The following is a 16,887-nucleotide window of genomic DNA, read 5'->3' as shown; positions in this document are numbered from 1 at the left end:
TTATTTTGTGTTACCATAAATTAGTCTCTCTGCGTTTCTGCGCTGGGCTAATGCTAATGCTAATAAAATGGTGGCTTCACAACACTTTTTTTGAGTTTTACGGGGCGTGGTTTGCAATCCGCCCAGCCAATCAGAAATATAGCTCTTTTCTCACAAGAGAGCCGCATGAGAGTCCCTGCTCTCTAGCAGGGACGGAAAAGGGGGTAAAAAGGTTCTCATGAACTAATTTTAGTTCCGGCTCTTTTTGGTGTGAACGCGACATTTCGGAACTATATCGGAACTAAAGTGGGAAAAATACTCCGGTGTGAACGCGGCTATCTACGCGGTTTGCGGAGTCTGGGGCTGTGAAAGTTCAGAGTTAATCTCCAACAACATGGCTTCTGGAAGTGGGGCTCCCGCTAACAGTGTAAGTGAAGTATAATACTTTCACATCTTGTCGTTAGTCATGCATTAATCTCGAACTATACATTATTACGTTTGCTTAATTATGAAGCAATATTTGGAACTTGTTTAGTAGGTTTAATTGTGATGTAGCTAATAAGCTAACATTAGCTAGCTCTGTTAAGTCTGTCTAAAGTTTCTGTATGCTAAATTGGTTGTACTGGTATCAAGTGTTATCTTTAAATGAAGTTGACGTTATTGAAAATAACAGTTTGACAGGGTCTATCGCCTCAAGTCGAAGTATATTGCCGTTCATGATTAAGTATGTTTAAGCTTTGAATGGTTGCTTTGTTAACTCAGAGAATTCTGATAAGAATTCTGAATAAGGACCTGGTGCACGGTACACTGTAACAAATAAGATTGGCTGCACAGTTTTCCAGTTCGGATGCGTAAGACTAAAAACGAGACTTTCAAAGGAGGTATAACTTAATTTTTGTTTAGTATTGATAATTAAATTTGAGTCAAAGATTGCTGCAACTCCACCTCCTCGGCCTGTGTCTCGAGCAATATGAGTATTGATATGGTATCATTTATGCTGACATATTCTTCATGTCTCAACCAAGTTTCAGTGAGACAGCATATATCAATATTATAATCTGATATTAAATCATTTACCAATATTGCTTTAGATGCTAGAGATCTTATGTTTAAGAGACCACATTTAATCTTCCTGTTTTGTTGCACTGTAGTAGTTGTTACATTTACTTTTATTAAGTTATTATGTGTGACACATCTATAGGTTTTACTTTAAATTGTCCTTGGGCAGACACACACACCGTTAATATTGGGTATTTTATTGGAGAGAGTGCAGAGAAACATATAAAACTGCGACTCCTCCTCCTGGTATCAACTCCACTTTGTCATGGATTACGTCCACAAAGCTCTGAAATGTTTGCTGAAATGAGATCTGCACCTTCCAAAGTAGGATGAATGCCATCTCTCTTAATCAGACCAGGTTTTCCCCAGAAGGCTGTCCAATTATTTACGAAGCCCACATTGTTTGCTGGGCACCACCGAGACAACCAGCGCTGAAACGATGACATGCGGCTATCATGTCATCATTGATCAGATTGGGGAGGGGACCATAGAAAATTACGCTGTCCGATATTACTTTAGCATATCTACACACCGATGCCACATTAACTGTGGTGCATTCTGATGAACGAACATCATTACCACCGACGTGAATAACAATCTTACTGTATTTACGTTTATTTTTAGACAGCAGTTTAAGATGCGCCTTAACGTCGCCTTCATGATTTGTAATGACCATCAATGAATTGGTTGTCAATTATGTTGGATGGTTGTCAACGTATAGGTAGAGTCTTTCTCTGCCACTTGACAAAAAAAAAACACTTCCAGGGTCTAGGCATTTTCTTTTTTATTCAAAAGACGAACATATATTCAAATGAAAAAACTGTTAACAGTAAAAAAAAAACACATTTCATTTATTTTTAAATTATCCCAGAGTTGAGCAATACACAAAGCTACATTAATAGTGTATTCACTTTCTATACAAGCAGTTTGGCAAACAATGCATTGATGTGTGTGTGTGTGTGTGTGTGTGTGCATGCGTGCGTGTGTTCTAATTTTCCGTTCCTTTAGTTTTATAAGATGTTTTGGTATATAATTTCTCTCGATTGAATCCTGCTTAATTGAATGCAACTGGTGAAGTCAAAAATGTATAATATGTTAGTTATATCGTTTTATATATCTTACATTTTCACATAGTTTTTTATCTTTAGCCTCTCTCTTACTCCTCCAATCTCTCTCTCTCTTACTGTGTGACGTGTTTGTTTTGTTCTCAGGTTTCTATAATCAGTTTGGAGCGTCGTTGTCGTAGACGTCTGAAATATAAAATTAAAAACACAACAATCATTATAAATAAGTATAAAACAACACTCATGAGCTTGAGAAATACATTTAATGCATTTAATACAGGACATATCCAAAGATAACTCACCACATAAAAAGTCAACATCGTCGTAAATGTCTCCTTCCCTGCAAATGGAGAGTGATGTTAAAACAAGAACAGTTTCTTCTATTGATATTTTTCTAGATCTAAAACTTGCTGCTATGTTATGATGTTGAGTTTATACATTTTTTTACTGGAAACGTCAATTATACACATTATATTTAAGAAGGTATTGAATATGAAATCTTTAGATGACTAAAAATAAAATATGTATATGTACAACTGTATCTTCAATCTCCAAAACAACAACAACAAACTCTATTAAACAACCCAAGTCAAAGTGAAGCTGTCATTAAAGCAAAACATTTGTTTACATGTAGGTTTATACATTTTAAGTAAAGGGGTATTTATTTAAAGTATGACGACTAAACTGAAGTAGAGCAAATGTTGGATCACAATTAAAACTGATGAAGATTGACTTACATTGGAAGAAGAAGAGCTCTGGACACATAACCATCTGTGAGAGTTAATACAAAACAGACATTATGTCAAACACTATCATGCACACTAGGAAGATTAGCATAGTCATTAAATTCATGTAATTATAAAGAAAACATAAGAAAAGAAGCTGTTGTTAACATTTGGTTTAGGTCAAGCTGCTATGACAACCTCACAGAGCCAAAAGCATGGCTTTAGGTTTACTAATCATATCAAAATCAAAGGGATGTGAAGTGTTTGCATACATTTTCCAAACTTGTTACCACACAGAGCTTTCTTGTTGTTGGTGAGCTGGATAATGTCCACAACTTCTCCATTAGTCACGTGCAGATCCTTCCCTCCTGGCTTCTTAATGACACAATTAGGATCCACCATCATGGTGTGGAGTACTCTAAGAGACCCTTCATACTGGGAGACAACAGGTAGGAGTGATTCAATTTGAGCATTTTCAGTAATTGTCTTAAGGGCACTCTGAGATGTTGGTGTCATATGCCTCATCTGGAAATAACGCTTCTTGTCATTGAGGTGTGTGCATGTTTCTGTTGTATGAATGATTCAGGAAGAGATAATGAACAATATAAAATGTTTCTTTCCCTACTATGCTCATATACCACTCTTATTTACAGATAAATAATCGGATGTGAAAGTGTAACAAATATTTACCTTAAATTTCTTTCTTAGCTCCTTTCCAACTTTAGGATCAAAGCTGGAAATAAAGATTATAATGATTTAACAGATAATCAAGTTGTCATTTCTCAAGCTCTTATTTCCTGTCCCCTTTCAGTGTCAAGATGTAAATAGGTACCTGATTTCAGGCGGTGGTGGCGGGAAATCCTCACACATTGGTTGAACGTCATCATAGTCGTCTGAGGTCAAAAACGAAAAGTACAGTAAACCAAAACTAGAATCATCTTGTCAGAACCATCATCTTTTGAAACAATCAGGCAACCACATTTTAACAAAAATAGTGTGTTTTTGTATCAAATGATGTATATTTCAGTTATTTTACACAATACTTGAATAAGAACAGACTTTTTAAGATTGTTCCCCAGCAGTAAGTGTTTTAACCTTATGAATCTCTAATGTGAATCCCTTACTGTTTATTGTTTAATCCTAATCATTCAGTAATGTTAAAGTGTCACTTACCATCTTCCAGAAGCATGCTGGAGATTAGAGGAAACATTTCATGTTAGTTTGAAAGACATGGTTGAAAATTAGAAAGCACCATATAATAAGGTAGATAACAGAATTTAAGGATAAAATGCTTGTGAAACAATAATTGAAAAAAACATTTCTCCCAGTATAACACACACATGATCATCTGACAGCTGTACCTTTCTTTGCTAGTGGAATCCACATTTAACATCAGCGGGGGGTCAGGAGGTGGTGGAGGCAAAGGCGGAGTTTCTATCTTTCTGGACTGGAGCAGTTTGCGCTTCACTGCTTCATAGTCAACATCCACACATGTGTTACTGATGTAACCGTCTGCAAGGTGACACAACACAAAGATAAGAATTATGACAAATCAGTGTGTGAAGCAACACAGGTCCATCTAATGATAATCAATGTTATCACTGGGCATCTATGAAACCACAACCACAAAGCCTTATATTTCTGTTTGGAAAAGATTGGATTTGGATCCATAAAAACATGTATCACTATGGGCAAATTAGTTACAAATAGTACAAAGCAAGAACGGCTATATCCTCCTGAACAAATTGAGATTGACCTCACTGTTACTGACTTGCTGGAAAAACAACCAACAACAGTCTCACTTTCTCACTGGGGAAAATGCTACCTGCTTTGCTTTATAACCTTCTTTGTTGCCCTCCACCAGTCCGTTATTTCCTTATATTAAGACATCTTCTTTGCTTCCCTAGTTGCTAGCATATTCTATATGAGTTACAACAAGAAAAACAGACACTGAGAATGTAAACATCAAGACTGAGATAGACGGGTGTAAAGCATTAAGGCCGCAAGGATGTTTTGGTTGTACAGATAGAGTTGAGTATCATCTGCAAAACATGATGCATAATATCTTCGCAAACATAATAAAGTCGAGTTACAGTCAAGCAAGGTCCCGACAAAACGTCTTCAAATTGATAAACTAACCTTAAAATAGTCCTTATAAAGACTTGACATTTTCTAAAAATGTTTGATAGATATTCTAATTGAAACTCACATTTTCCATTGACAGACTTAGCCAACCATTTGCCTCCCGGGTTGTTCTTCACTCGGAGGATCTCCACGCTCTCTCCTTGTCGTACGCTAAGGTCCAGTTTTCCTACTCCATGCCAGTCATGTCTGACTCTGGCTGTATGAAGGACCTCCACTTCCCCTTGTAACTATAGGAAGACAGAAAAAAAGTGTGACCGGATTTGAAAAAACTCAATGCTTAAGGATTTAAGCTATGTTACAAATTTAAGCAAAAACATAGATTTTGTAAATAACATTCATGAAGTTGGAAATAGGTTACCTAACTATTAGAAGAACCTGAATAGTTTCTTAGCCTTAAATATATCCTGATATATAAAAGGCATTCCTTTTTTGCAGGTGGTGATTTTCTAAACTACCACCCAAGATAACTTAGTAATGCTTTCTGATCTTCTGTGACAGAAACTGGACTTAGGGTTTTTAATGGAGGGCGTATTTTGTCCGTACCTGAAAGTTCTTCCTCAAGTCATGTTCTCTCTTCTGACGCTCCATCTGATCTCTCTTCTCCTGTGCTTGTTGCTTCTTTTCATCTATTTTGTTTTGCTTCTCACTATTTAACCGGTTTTTCTCCACCTGATCCCTTTAAAGGAACAATTCAATCATTTTCAAAGCAGTTCATTACTTCATTACACATTTTACTACATAAATTAAGCAACTACAAGAATCTATGGCCATGACAGTTGCTCTTTGAATCTGTGCTTGCTATATGCTAATGTTAGACATGATGTTGATGTTTGATTTTTTACACCTTGGAAACAGTTGTATAATTGTTGTTAAAATGGAAAATCAAATGTCTTAACAACAGTGTTACACATTACATAGGTGACAACAATACCTAACAGGTAATATGTTGAATTACAGAAACCCTTTCAACAATCTGTTGCACATTTAAGGTTGCTTGCCAAAGACATCCTGTTAAACCAAACAGGTATTACACATTAGAGTACCGTTTCCTAAAGAGACGTTGTGTAAAATGAAAAAACTCAAATTGCAAAGCCTTTTAGGTTATAGTTGAAAGAGTGGTTGTTGCTGCTTCAGTAGGTGCAAAAATAACAATAGGAGTAAGAGAACTAATAGAAGCACTTTCTGTTTTCTGTCGTGCTTCGTGTTCACTGCGGCCACTTTCTACTTTAACCAGCAGAGCTCTTAACAACTACAGACACTGTATGATAAAGAAAGAACGTGTATACTTACTCATCTATGAATTCATACACGTCATCATTTTCCTGTAAAAGAAAAGAAAGAAAAAAAACCTCCTTGTTTTAAACGTGCAAAAATGTGCACGTTAACAGAACAACAAAATATATCAGGTTTATTAGATTAAAAGGGAATGCCATCCATGACAGCTTAATTGTCATTTACAATATTAATATAAAGGAATATTTCAGCCTGTCAATCATTAAACTAACATTTATAAAACGTTATTCTAACTTTATGATCTGGTTTGAGGAAAGAGCGTTTTTAAATTCTTAAAAATGGGAGGCGTATTCACTTCACGGTAAGTTAAAATGGCCTTACCTCGTCCACACACTGTGAACTGTTGTCGCTCCAGGACTCTGTGAAGAAACATCACGAGGAAAATATAAGTTGTTGCACTTTTCTGAATAACTTAAAATGTGTTAGAGGAACAAAGGCGTAAAAACAGAAATATTTGCCGTGATGCAGAAACAAACAAGATGCCATTGTTACCGTTCTTCTCAAAGCTTCCAATGTCATCATAGTAGTCCTGGTTATCTTCAATGTCCCTGCAATCAATAAGCAACACATTTTTCTTGCTTGTTATTCAGCAATTGGTTGGTGTACCACCTGACATCTGGATGCTGCAAATGTTAAAGATAGTTGTAGATTCTCCCACGTTTTCCTCCCTGCAATCTTAACATCCTGTCAACTGTGATGAAGATGAGAATTTGATTTTACTGTGGCATTCTCAGTGATTTATGTATGACTTATTGTCTATCTGAAGATGTGGAATAATTAATTGTATGTAGATTCCTGCATGTGTTGGTATAACACCAGCATTACGTGATCTAAAGACTCACATGGAGGCCATTTGGTGCGGCAGCCTGGGTTTGTTGATTCGTTGTGGCGGTTTCGGAGGACTGAGGATGGCGGGTAAAGACATCTTTCTTCCCCCTGATCCTGGGGAACCTGCTGCGGAAATCACAGCACACTTATTTACACACATTCAGCAATGTATTTTCGTAATTTCATTTATCAATTGAGTCGTGCATGATTTAAAAACTATGAGAAATAAGCCCGAGACTTACCGTCACTCTTTTTGGGACCAGGAAGGGCGGGTCCTCGGTTGAGCCTCAGAAATGGCTCCAGGTTGACATTGGGAGGCCGTTTGGGTTTCAGGGGCAGGGGTCCTTCAGGGGGCAGGGGCCTCCTGAGCGGGGTCACCTCACCTGCGCTCCTCTTTCGGGGCTGCTGTCGGAGAGGTGGAGGGGTGGTGTGAGCTGGGGCTTGTTTGGGGATTGGAGGCCTCTGGTGCCTCAGCATCATGTTCTGCAGCATCTCCCCCTTCAGCTTGACCCTGCTGTGGTCTGCCGGCTGGAGGGGGGCTCTGACTCCAGGACTGGGAGACGGTCGAGGGAGGGGAGGTCTGGATGCCGCCATGGATTCTGCCGGCCTCGGGAACCTCACCTGGCCTGAGCTAGCCAGTGGAGGAGGAGGAACCGTGGGAGACAGTCTGTGGTGCGCCAGGTTGCTCTCTGTCAGTGGAAGTCTACCAAAGCCGGGTTGAGGAGATTTTGGGGAGCCGCTGTCTCTGCTGCTGGTGTCTGGTGAGGTGATGGGCTTGGTGTTGAACCTGGCCCTCAGAGCCTTCACATCCACGCTGTCCTCCTGAAAAAAATACACAGGCACAAACTCAACTGCAGCTGATATGTGTTTGAAGCAGGAAGTCAGCAGCGCAGCAGACAGCAAGGCATACCCCCCACGCTCGCTTTACAAGGTGAGAATGCACCGTGCAACATTGCAGTTTCCTGGTTCTTTTGATCTACTCAGAGCTGAGCAGTCTCCTCAACAAAATGATTATGATATAAGTGAGGAACAGACATTTACTGAGGTTGCTGCAATGAGTAATCATGGAATGAAATCAATCACTACATTAAAACATTATTTATGTTACACAAAGTGGTTCAATTGTTAGTTATAGCAAGGATTTTCAAATACAATCTTTTAAAACAGGTTATCTGGGGATTTTAAGACTTATAAAGAAATGGTTATGCTCTCTTTTGTTGTTGCTGTCAATTCAAAAGCTATTAAACTCACTGCAGTTGGATAATTCTATGACATTTTCCCCATAATATTTAAAACATTTTACAGTGCTACAAAGTTTTTCTAAGTATGCAGAGGTTTCTTATAAAAATAAGAAGTCACATGACTTTCAGGTGAGCATCTTTATAGTAGCTCTTAAAATCCGTCGTCAGACAAATACTATCATTGGTTGTGTTTAACTTGAATAGGCAGTTAAAAGAGCAATGGTCTCAAAGCAAGGAGGTACAATTATGAAAAATTAAAGGAACTTTTGTTGTAAATATTACGTTTTCTTGTTCTCTGTTATGTTGACAAACTGAAAACCTGATGAAAACAAAGGAATTACACCATATTTTGTCTGAACATATCAAGTTTGACAAAGTCAAACAGACAGTGTGAAGAAGAGCAGGAAGTGATCAACACCGCACACCTCTGTAACTTAGCCAGCATCCTGCGCCGGTTACCATAGAAACATTCTCTGCTCTCACCTCCTGCACCAATAAGCTGCAAGCTGTGCTCGCAGGAAACAGACGAAAACCTCTCTCTACACCACAAACACACACGACACGCAGATGGGGTTCAACAAAAGTGTGTGCGTGCATCTAAGTGCGTGTGTCTGTCGTCTGACATTTTATTGCAGTTTTTAAAACGGGGTCACCACACAGTAGCTGTGCACGTGTGCTGCAGAGAAAAAACCTGATAACACTAACAACACATATTTTATTTACAAAAAAGTGAGAAAAAGTCTTGTCAACAAATAAAATATGATTGAGTACATTCACAATTTACATTGAAATTGTACCTTAAAATATTTTCTGGTATGTCATTTGTTATCGTAAATATCACTGACTTCAAGTGAAGTCTTCTGTTCTCCGTTAAGTTTACACACAGTAAAACTAATTGGTTAAAATGTTTATTTAAATTATTATAAGTTTGTCAGAACTCCTTAAATGATCTTGCACTAACCTATGTAGAATAAGCTGGATAAAGTACGAGTGACTATATTTAGGTAGCAACCAGTCTCTGAAACAGAGAACATGCAGTTTATGTAATTCATTTATTTAATTATTCATTGGTACAGCTACACATATTAGTTGACTAACCGATTGGACGAAGGTCAGACATTTTTTTCACTAAGTTTATTGATAATTGATTAATAGATAAAGTAATTGTTCATCCTTTTGGTTTTGATCTGAAAAAATGTAACAGACATTACATCGACATTTGAGAAAGTCGAAGAGATATTAAAGACCAAACCATTATTCACCCATAATCATTTATATAAATATATTTCTTAGATGAATGGATAATTAAAATAATTGATAAAGTTGCACACATACTTGCAGTGCAGGTTACTTTATATTTAAAATAATGATATCATACATGAACTTCTGAACTGCTACATGTGTATTTTTGAAGGAAGATAGGAAAGTGGAAGTAAAGCTGCACTGAGCTCACTGTTGATCATTAACTACTGTGATAGAGCTTTCTTTCATTAGCAGCATGAGCACTTCTTTCCAAAATCCAACTTCCCCTTCTACTGTGACAATGATGTAATTACCACAAACAAGCCGGTAAGATCCTGTATTTGCAGGTTTGTACAGGAAGTTTTAAAGGTGATTCCATAATAATATGTTTTATGTAAGAGGGAAACTGAGGTTTTCAAAAAAATGAAATTGGATGGTCTTTCTATAGAAGTCAGATTATTCATAGACACACGAGTAGGAGGAAATGGCCAGAAGGGTGAAAAGAGCCATCGAGGAGTTGTTAATCATCCATTCACAAATATATTAACAACAAATAAACTTAGTAACATAGCAAATAACAATTTCTTACCATATTTTCCTTTAGTGGTGGACTCACTGATGAATAAAGTGCTCCATGTCCAGCGTGATTCAGTATATCGAGGCTGATCTACTGTACAGACCTGTGTCACTAAACGTATACTTCAAATGAGGAAACGCTTCAGTGAGTGCAACAGGAGAACAGACAGTGACACAACATGGGAATAACAGTAGAGGAACTTTAACATGCTGTCAGTCACTTCGTTTCAGTTCTTCTTAAAAAGGTCAGTTTTTTTGTTATTATGTGTATGAATAATACAGTTATATTTTAGGGCACTGTGAGGGCAATTGATGTGAAGAAAACATTTTATATTTAGCTTATTTTCTGCAATATGTTATTATACATTATATACTTTCTATTTCAATAAGAACGTTCACACAATGATATAGTTATATAATAAAACCGAAGACAAAGTGAGATGCTTTAGTTTGAAGGAAATTAGAAACAAAGTTAACTGAGCTTCCTTTTATGTTCTGCATTTAATTCTGATGAACATTACATTAACTAACTTATATCTGTTAAAGAAATGAAAAGTAATTTCAAGTGTCAGTAAAACTCATAAAACACAACCTAGTGTATCAGCAGGGGTAATTAAACTATATTATCTTTAATAATCATAATACTTTGTGATTTGTGAACTATAAATTCAATTGTATTAAACAATAGCAGTACAAGTGTTTCTTTTGTTCAGTTTAAACAGACAGTAAATGATAACTCGTAACAACATACTGTAGTAAATGGTTTTGATCTTCCAGTTTGATCAGGCAACAAAACAAATATTTGATTACGTGCAAATGAAAGAAAGAATGAAAAATGAAATACACATTTTAGTGGACCTAAATGAGCATCATCTCGAAAACACATTTTCAACTCAGTTCTTTACAAGAGGAGATTTTGGTACAAGGTGGGGGTGACTGACTGCAGCGGTGCTGTTGCTCCAGTGGGGGTGTAGAGGGAGTTTAGAGGGGAGGGGTACCCACTGACAGCTGTGGGTGAGGCGGGTGAGTTTCCTCCCATCACAGCTCCTGGCTGAGGGCCATGTGACAGAAACTGGCCTCCTGCAGGGGGCCCTGGGTATCCTGCCGGGGGCCCTTGGTATCCTGCAGGGGGCCCTGGGTATCCTGCTGGGGGCCCTTGGTATCCTGCAGGGGGCCATGCTGACGGACTACTGGGCATTGTGGGCCAGGGCACTGCAGCTGGACCTGCCCACTGATTACCCAGAAGCCCCTGCTGGCCCCAGGGCATGGAGATGGGAGAGTATGGGGGCGAGGAGTAAGGAGTGCCCCCTGCTGGCTGAGTGGGGAACATGGAGAGGATCTGAGAGGAGGAGAGAGTATGATGTGGAGACTCTGAGAGAAAAGAGGAACACAAAAAATATACTAAATATCGTGTAGCAAATCCAGTCAGAAACAATTAGTTGATTACTTTTTTAGTCAAACAAAAAAAACTACTGGCACTTCCAATGCGTAGTTTGAGCATACAACTCCCAGTGAAACCCTTGTTAGTTTTTACATTTGTATCAAAAAATCTCATCACAACGATCAATGGGAGACATTAGAGACATTGGAAGGCAGAATATTTTACCTTTAGAATAAAATTAAGGCTAGCTTTGTACACCTGTTTACATTCCTTATGCTGAGCTAAGCTAATCAAACTCTGGCTTCATTTCTTAAAAAACAAATGAGACACTATAAGTCAAGCATCAGTGTCCACCTTTCTCTGTCGGTGGACACTCTCTTTTAAATTGATTATCCTTGGGTTTTGGACTGTCTGTTTGACATGAAGTCATTTAAAGGACGCACTTTGATTTCTGGGACCCTGTGATGGGAATTACTCAAACATTTTTAGAGCATTTTAGAGAGTATTAGTTGCAATATCCTGGATTTCTGGAATGACAAAGTAATTGATTATCAACTTGTTGTAATTACAATAATGAAAATGACTTGCCATGGTTAAGTAATTATAAAGAGAGACAGTACCTAAACCTAAAAACCTGTGTTTTGAAAGTGCATATCACACCACCCCAACACAACCCTTTTCCACACTATAACAGGATCAACAACATTTGGTTTATTATGAAGCAGGTCTAGGTGCTACATAAGTACTGTGAATGTATTAAAACCCTCAAAAGGGCCACACATCCTTAACCCATAATCAGAAGTTTTTTATCATTATTAAAGGGTGTCAACATGTTCTGGTAAAAAACCTAAATGCAAGTATAAATAAACAAAATAAGAACATAAATACATATAATCCAGCAGATACACAATGTAATTAAAAAAAACCATTATTCATTGTTTTCTTTTCTGTAATTTAGCTCATGGGAATCTGATGTGTTTCCCTCTTGAGGAGAATGAGATAACGTTAGTATGAGAAAATAAGGCCATTTCTAGGCATTCAATGGAAATGATGCCATTCCCTATGGATTAATCATTTTAAACAGGGAGATCGTGGGAAAACTCACGTAGTGTACGTTATGGAACACTGTTTGCATTTTTCTCTTGTGCCTCCAGGTCTAAGATCAAAGGTCAGTGTATGAATCCTTATTTCCTGCCTGGTCTTTCATGATGTATGATGTAGGGAGCATTAATGTTTGATGGTGGTGTGAATGTAGTTTTTGGCTCTCAGCACTTCAAACATCATGTTTCAACCATTCAACCACAGTATCAAGTTGCTCTGATTCAGCCGACAAAAGAGTCAGCATGAGGAGGGAAGGGGCCAGTGTTAAGGCATGACAGCCTGATATTTTAATTACATTTATTTGCATGATAGGATACCAAACTGATGAACTCTGAGCTAGATCTTTGCATGAATACACCCTCTGATGTGATGCAAAACATTTGTAATAACCATATACTGCGTTTGGTTCCCAAAGTGAACCCTCCACTCCTTTTAATCACTATCAAAAAAACATTCCAAAAATCAATCAATCTCTAAAATGTAATGAAACTAAAGTAGTAGTTATGCAAATATGACATGAAATAACTTCCCTCTTCTCTTTTTACAGTATTTAGACAGTGGATTGTGATACAAAACAAGATTCAAATTGTGAAATTGAAGTGGAATTTGCGGCCAAAATGGTCAGAAAAGACGTAGCTTTTGGCCACAATAATTAAATGAATGGCTCCGTTTTATAGAAACAGAACAAGCAGGAAGGAAATAGATCATTTTGCCATGAATGAGACCAAAGTATTAGCACTTCCAGGCTGTGTACTGCCCCCTACTAACTTCAGCTCTAACATATTTTAGGCTATAGAGGATTAAGGTATGCATCATGGTTTACTCAGCATAACAGTTCCTGGTCTCAGTTGGAGACTAACCTGGCTGACTGGCGCAGGAGCTCTGGTCGGGCATCAGCGGCTCCTCCATTTGGATCGAGAAAACCGCCATCAGCTCGTTACTGGAAGAGGCCTGTACACAGAGCAACAGAAAACTCTAAAGTTTGCATCTAAAAACAACATAAATCAACATTTATCAATTGCTTATGTATTAACACTAAGTTAATTAACAATAAAAGGTAGCAGACTGTTAATCGAACTGCAGGTTAGTTAGTCTCACGAGCCATATGAGAGCAACAACAATAATAGACATTAACGAAAATACCATATGTCTTATAAATTCACATACTGTATGTTATGATCTTAAAAAGCAGAATAACTGCTAACTAACTAACCCCAACCTGAGGCTTGAATTTGAAAGGTCAGTCATGCTATATCTTTGTTATTTCACCTCAATGTTTTGAAATTCTGAAATGCAAGATGTTTCATGATTTTGTTGTTTTGAGGTGGTTCATTAAATAAAAACATGTTCAAATAAGGCAGGTAAGACACAGTGTATTGACAGATTCACATGTGTGATATTGTGTACCTGGTCTAAGTTTCCAGGGGAAGAATCTTTCCGTGGACTGAGCACTTCCTCCAAAGCTAGTTCCTAAAAATAAAGGCACATTCAGTGCAGTTTTATTTCAATCTTTGCCTTCCACCATTTCAAGAAAAATAACTACATAAAAAGATGTTCAATGATAAATCTCACCATAAGATTTAAGGAATACAACTTTATTTTATTTACCTCAGCTGCTGGGGCTGAACTGTCATTTAGTAGCAGTAAGGAATTAGTCTGGAAAAAACAAACACCATTGAACACTTGATGCAAAAAATGAATACATGGACACCAAAGTCAAAAAACACTGATGTAACTATACACTTAAAAAAGTTTGCCTTACTTGTGTCAGTGCATCTGCTGGTTCCTCAGTTGTCTCCTGGTCCACCATCTTAGAAACTTTCTCAATGTCAACCAGGACCGGGTCTGCCTGGAGAACACAAATCAAACATCACACTGTGCACCAAACATATCATTTTCCTCAGAGAACAAACCTGTTTTTAGTTGTGCTCTCACTACCTGGGATAAGGGATGTAACTATATAGTGTGGTTCAAAACAGCGTGAAAATACAAAAAAGGACAGATACTTCTCTGTTCTTTTAACTTGAACCGACAGTTGAGCAATTGTCCAAGACTGAGGTACATTTTTGCACGTTGGCCTACTTTGGTCTACTCTTTTCATTATCAGAATAAGTCAGTTACATTTCCAAAAGACTGCCATTATTATAATGAATGTTATACAGCAGCCTGATTATTCACTGTGTAGTGGTTTTGTTAATCAATGTCATTAATATAGATAAATAGCATCTTGTTAAGTAATTTTTTAATAACTGTCGCTAATGTCTATGAATATTCATATGTTATTAAATATGTTTCCCATGTAGCGAGTGGTGTGTGTAATACCAGGTTTGCCGTCTTGATGTAGAAGAGGCAGTATGTGTCTTGGTGTTGGTAGACGTAGGCCAGAGCTCTGGGGTCAGACTCGTCTCTCATCAGAGAGCTGATCCCGCTTCGGTCGTGGTCATGAAGTACAGCCTGAATGCAGATTATAGAAAAGGTTTGAGGTTCAACATATCCAACCACTACAAAACATTTAGACACAACAAAAGTTGAATGGGGGAACAAAAAACGACCTTAAAGAAAAGATGTAAGAAAAAGGGAAAATAAAGATATCATAACTTTAGATGTAGCCTGATTAAAGCTGATTTGTTTCCGTTTCTGTTTCTGTGTCTCTGGCTTTTGCTGGGGAATGTTTAGACTTGGGGTTATTTCTGGATCTAGCACCCTTCACCTACAATTACATGCTTTGGTCTCGAACCTAAGAGAGAAAATAAATTAGCTGCAATTTAGATTTTTGAACATGACAAGGAAATACAGATGCAGTGCAGGAAACAGTTTGGGATGTTGGTTATTACAATCAGACATATGACCAAAAGAAAGGGCCGAAGTTGAACCAAAACTAAAACAAATATTCAAGCATTAAAGAGCAACTTGCAGGTTAGAGACACCAGTGAATAAATGTGTAGGAAAATGATGAATACACTAGATTTTCCCAAAAATATACAGGAATATACACTACAGTGACATCTGGCGTCGTTTTAGTAAGACATTTTCACTTCCGCATAAAAAAGCCTCCGCACGTGACCTCCCGCGTGTGACGTAACATGGGGGAAACAAGGGGAGAGTGGCCGGTCTAACGTATGAATAAACATGGATCACAATGCTAGTTTTGACACAGAAGAGGTTGAAAATATATATTTGAATGCATATGATTATAATTATGAGCCTGCTAGGCGTCCAAGAGACCAGGAGCAGCCAAGGATTAGAAAAAATAACGGCCATCGGAGAGAAATGGAGCTTTGGTGTGTGGAGAACCAGTGGAGAACAGAGCAGCTGTCTTGGTGAGTGACCGGTGTTAGCATGTTAGCTAACGTCAGTCACATCACAACATTGTAAAATTAGCAATCATATATCTAGACCCTCCAGAAAAACGCGGGCAAAAATCCTTATGCGGGCTAAATTCCTTGATTATGCGGGCTAAAATCCTTGATTATGCGATCAAACATGCAGGGTTTTATGTGATTTTATGCGGTGAAATTGCGGGAAGTTGCGAAATATGCGGAAAGTTGCGAAATATGCTAAATATGCAGGGAAAAAGAATAACAATTTTTTTTAAATATTGGGCTGTCTCATTTATTCTCTCTCACACACACCCTGCCACTAACGTTAAACCCCTTTACTATTCAATTAAACACATTCAATGTTTATTTATTGTAAAAGCAATTGGGCTATTTTAATCTCACACACACACACACACACACACACACACACACACACACACACACACACACACACACACACACACACACACACACACACACACACACACTTCTCCGCCTCCAATATTTACTAGTCGAACCTAGTTTTCAAAATAGTAGTCGACTAGTCGACTAGTCGGTTACGTTCATAATAAAGAACACACAAAGAGAGGTTGACAACTGTAATTTTCTAGTGGAACTCATACAGTAACACTTAACACTGCATTTAAATAATTGTGGATTANGGCTTCAGTAGAAGCTCAGACTGAAGCCTTCCTAGTAAATCGCCAGAACGCCGACACCTCCTCATCTCCACCGCTCCCATGTTTTATTTTGTGTTGCCAATGGCAACACAAAATAAAACATGGGAGCGGTGGAGATGAGGAGGTGTCGGCGTTCTGGCGATTTACTAGGAAGGCTTCAGTCTGAGCTTCTACTGAAGCCAGTCCCCAACAACCGGGGACTTCCGGCCGGGGATTTTGGGCGGCAGTATACGCCGTGAAGTTGTTTGCGGCC

The 16,887-nt window shown here is 38.1% G+C and overlaps 2 protein-coding genes across 3 annotated transcripts in view; both read right to left on the bottom strand.

The window, feature by feature from the left end:
* Positions 1-1,842: 1,842 nt before the first annotated feature.
* LOC104946395 (FYN-binding protein) lies at positions 1,843-10,483 on the bottom strand. 2 transcript variants are annotated; one of them, XM_010772227.1, is made up of 16 exons: positions 10,166-10,483; positions 7,336-7,915; positions 7,108-7,219; positions 6,758-6,813; positions 6,587-6,624; positions 6,263-6,294; positions 5,516-5,648; positions 5,037-5,199; positions 4,189-4,339; positions 4,001-4,017; positions 3,660-3,720; positions 3,518-3,560; positions 3,100-3,262; positions 2,840-2,873; positions 2,405-2,442; positions 1,843-2,288 (listed from the first exon to the last, which is right to left on the bottom strand). In XM_010772227.1, exons 1-16 carry the CDS (start codon positions 10,166-10,168, stop codon positions 2,260-2,262), a joined length of 1,653 nt encoding a protein of 550 aa, XP_010770529.1. In that variant the 5' UTR covers positions 10,169-10,483; the 3' UTR covers positions 1,843-2,259. The 2 variants fall into 2 exon arrangements, with proteins under 2 accessions (XP_010770529.1, XP_010770530.1); XM_010772228.1 differs by having other exon boundaries at positions 7,108-7,216.
* A 66-nt stretch (positions 10,484-10,549) lies between these two features.
* LOC104946401 (disabled homolog 1-like) overlaps positions 10,550-16,887 on the bottom strand; it is a 12,173-nt gene continuing 5,835 nt past the window's right edge. Inside the window, exons 9-14 of the mRNA XM_010772234.1 lie at positions 14,957-15,088; positions 14,397-14,483; positions 14,243-14,290; positions 14,042-14,104; positions 13,495-13,585; positions 10,550-11,523 (exon numbers count right to left, since the gene is read on the bottom strand). Of these exons, the coding sequence (XP_010770536.1) occupies positions 11,054-11,523; positions 13,495-13,585; positions 14,042-14,104; positions 14,243-14,290; positions 14,397-14,483; positions 14,957-15,088 (891 nt within the window). The 3' untranslated portion in view covers positions 10,550-11,053. The remainder of the gene's footprint in view (positions 11,524-13,494; positions 13,586-14,041; positions 14,105-14,242; positions 14,291-14,396; positions 14,484-14,956; positions 15,089-16,887) is intronic.

Source organism: Notothenia coriiceps, unplaced genomic scaffold, assembly GCF_000735185.1.
Source record: "Notothenia coriiceps isolate Sejong01 unplaced genomic scaffold, NC01 NC01_scaffold00011003, whole genome shotgun sequence".
NCBI classification, from domain to species: Eukaryota; Metazoa; Chordata; class Actinopteri; order Perciformes; family Nototheniidae; genus Notothenia; species Notothenia coriiceps.
Note: the sequence above shows the minus strand (reverse complement) of the source record. Positions and strands in the feature narration are given on the sequence as shown.

Excerpts from the sequence above, each read along its gene's own strand:
- LOC104946395 (XM_010772227.1), bottom strand. Across the intron at positions 5,649-6,262 it reads GTGTATGAATTCATAGATGA|GGATCAGGTGGAGAAAAACC; the intron begins GTAAGTATACAC and ends GTTCCTTTAAAG. Across the intron at positions 3,263-3,517 it reads AGCTAAGAAAGAAATTTAAG|TATGAAGGGTCTCTTAGAGT; the intron begins GTAAATATTTGT and ends GTTGTCTCCCAG.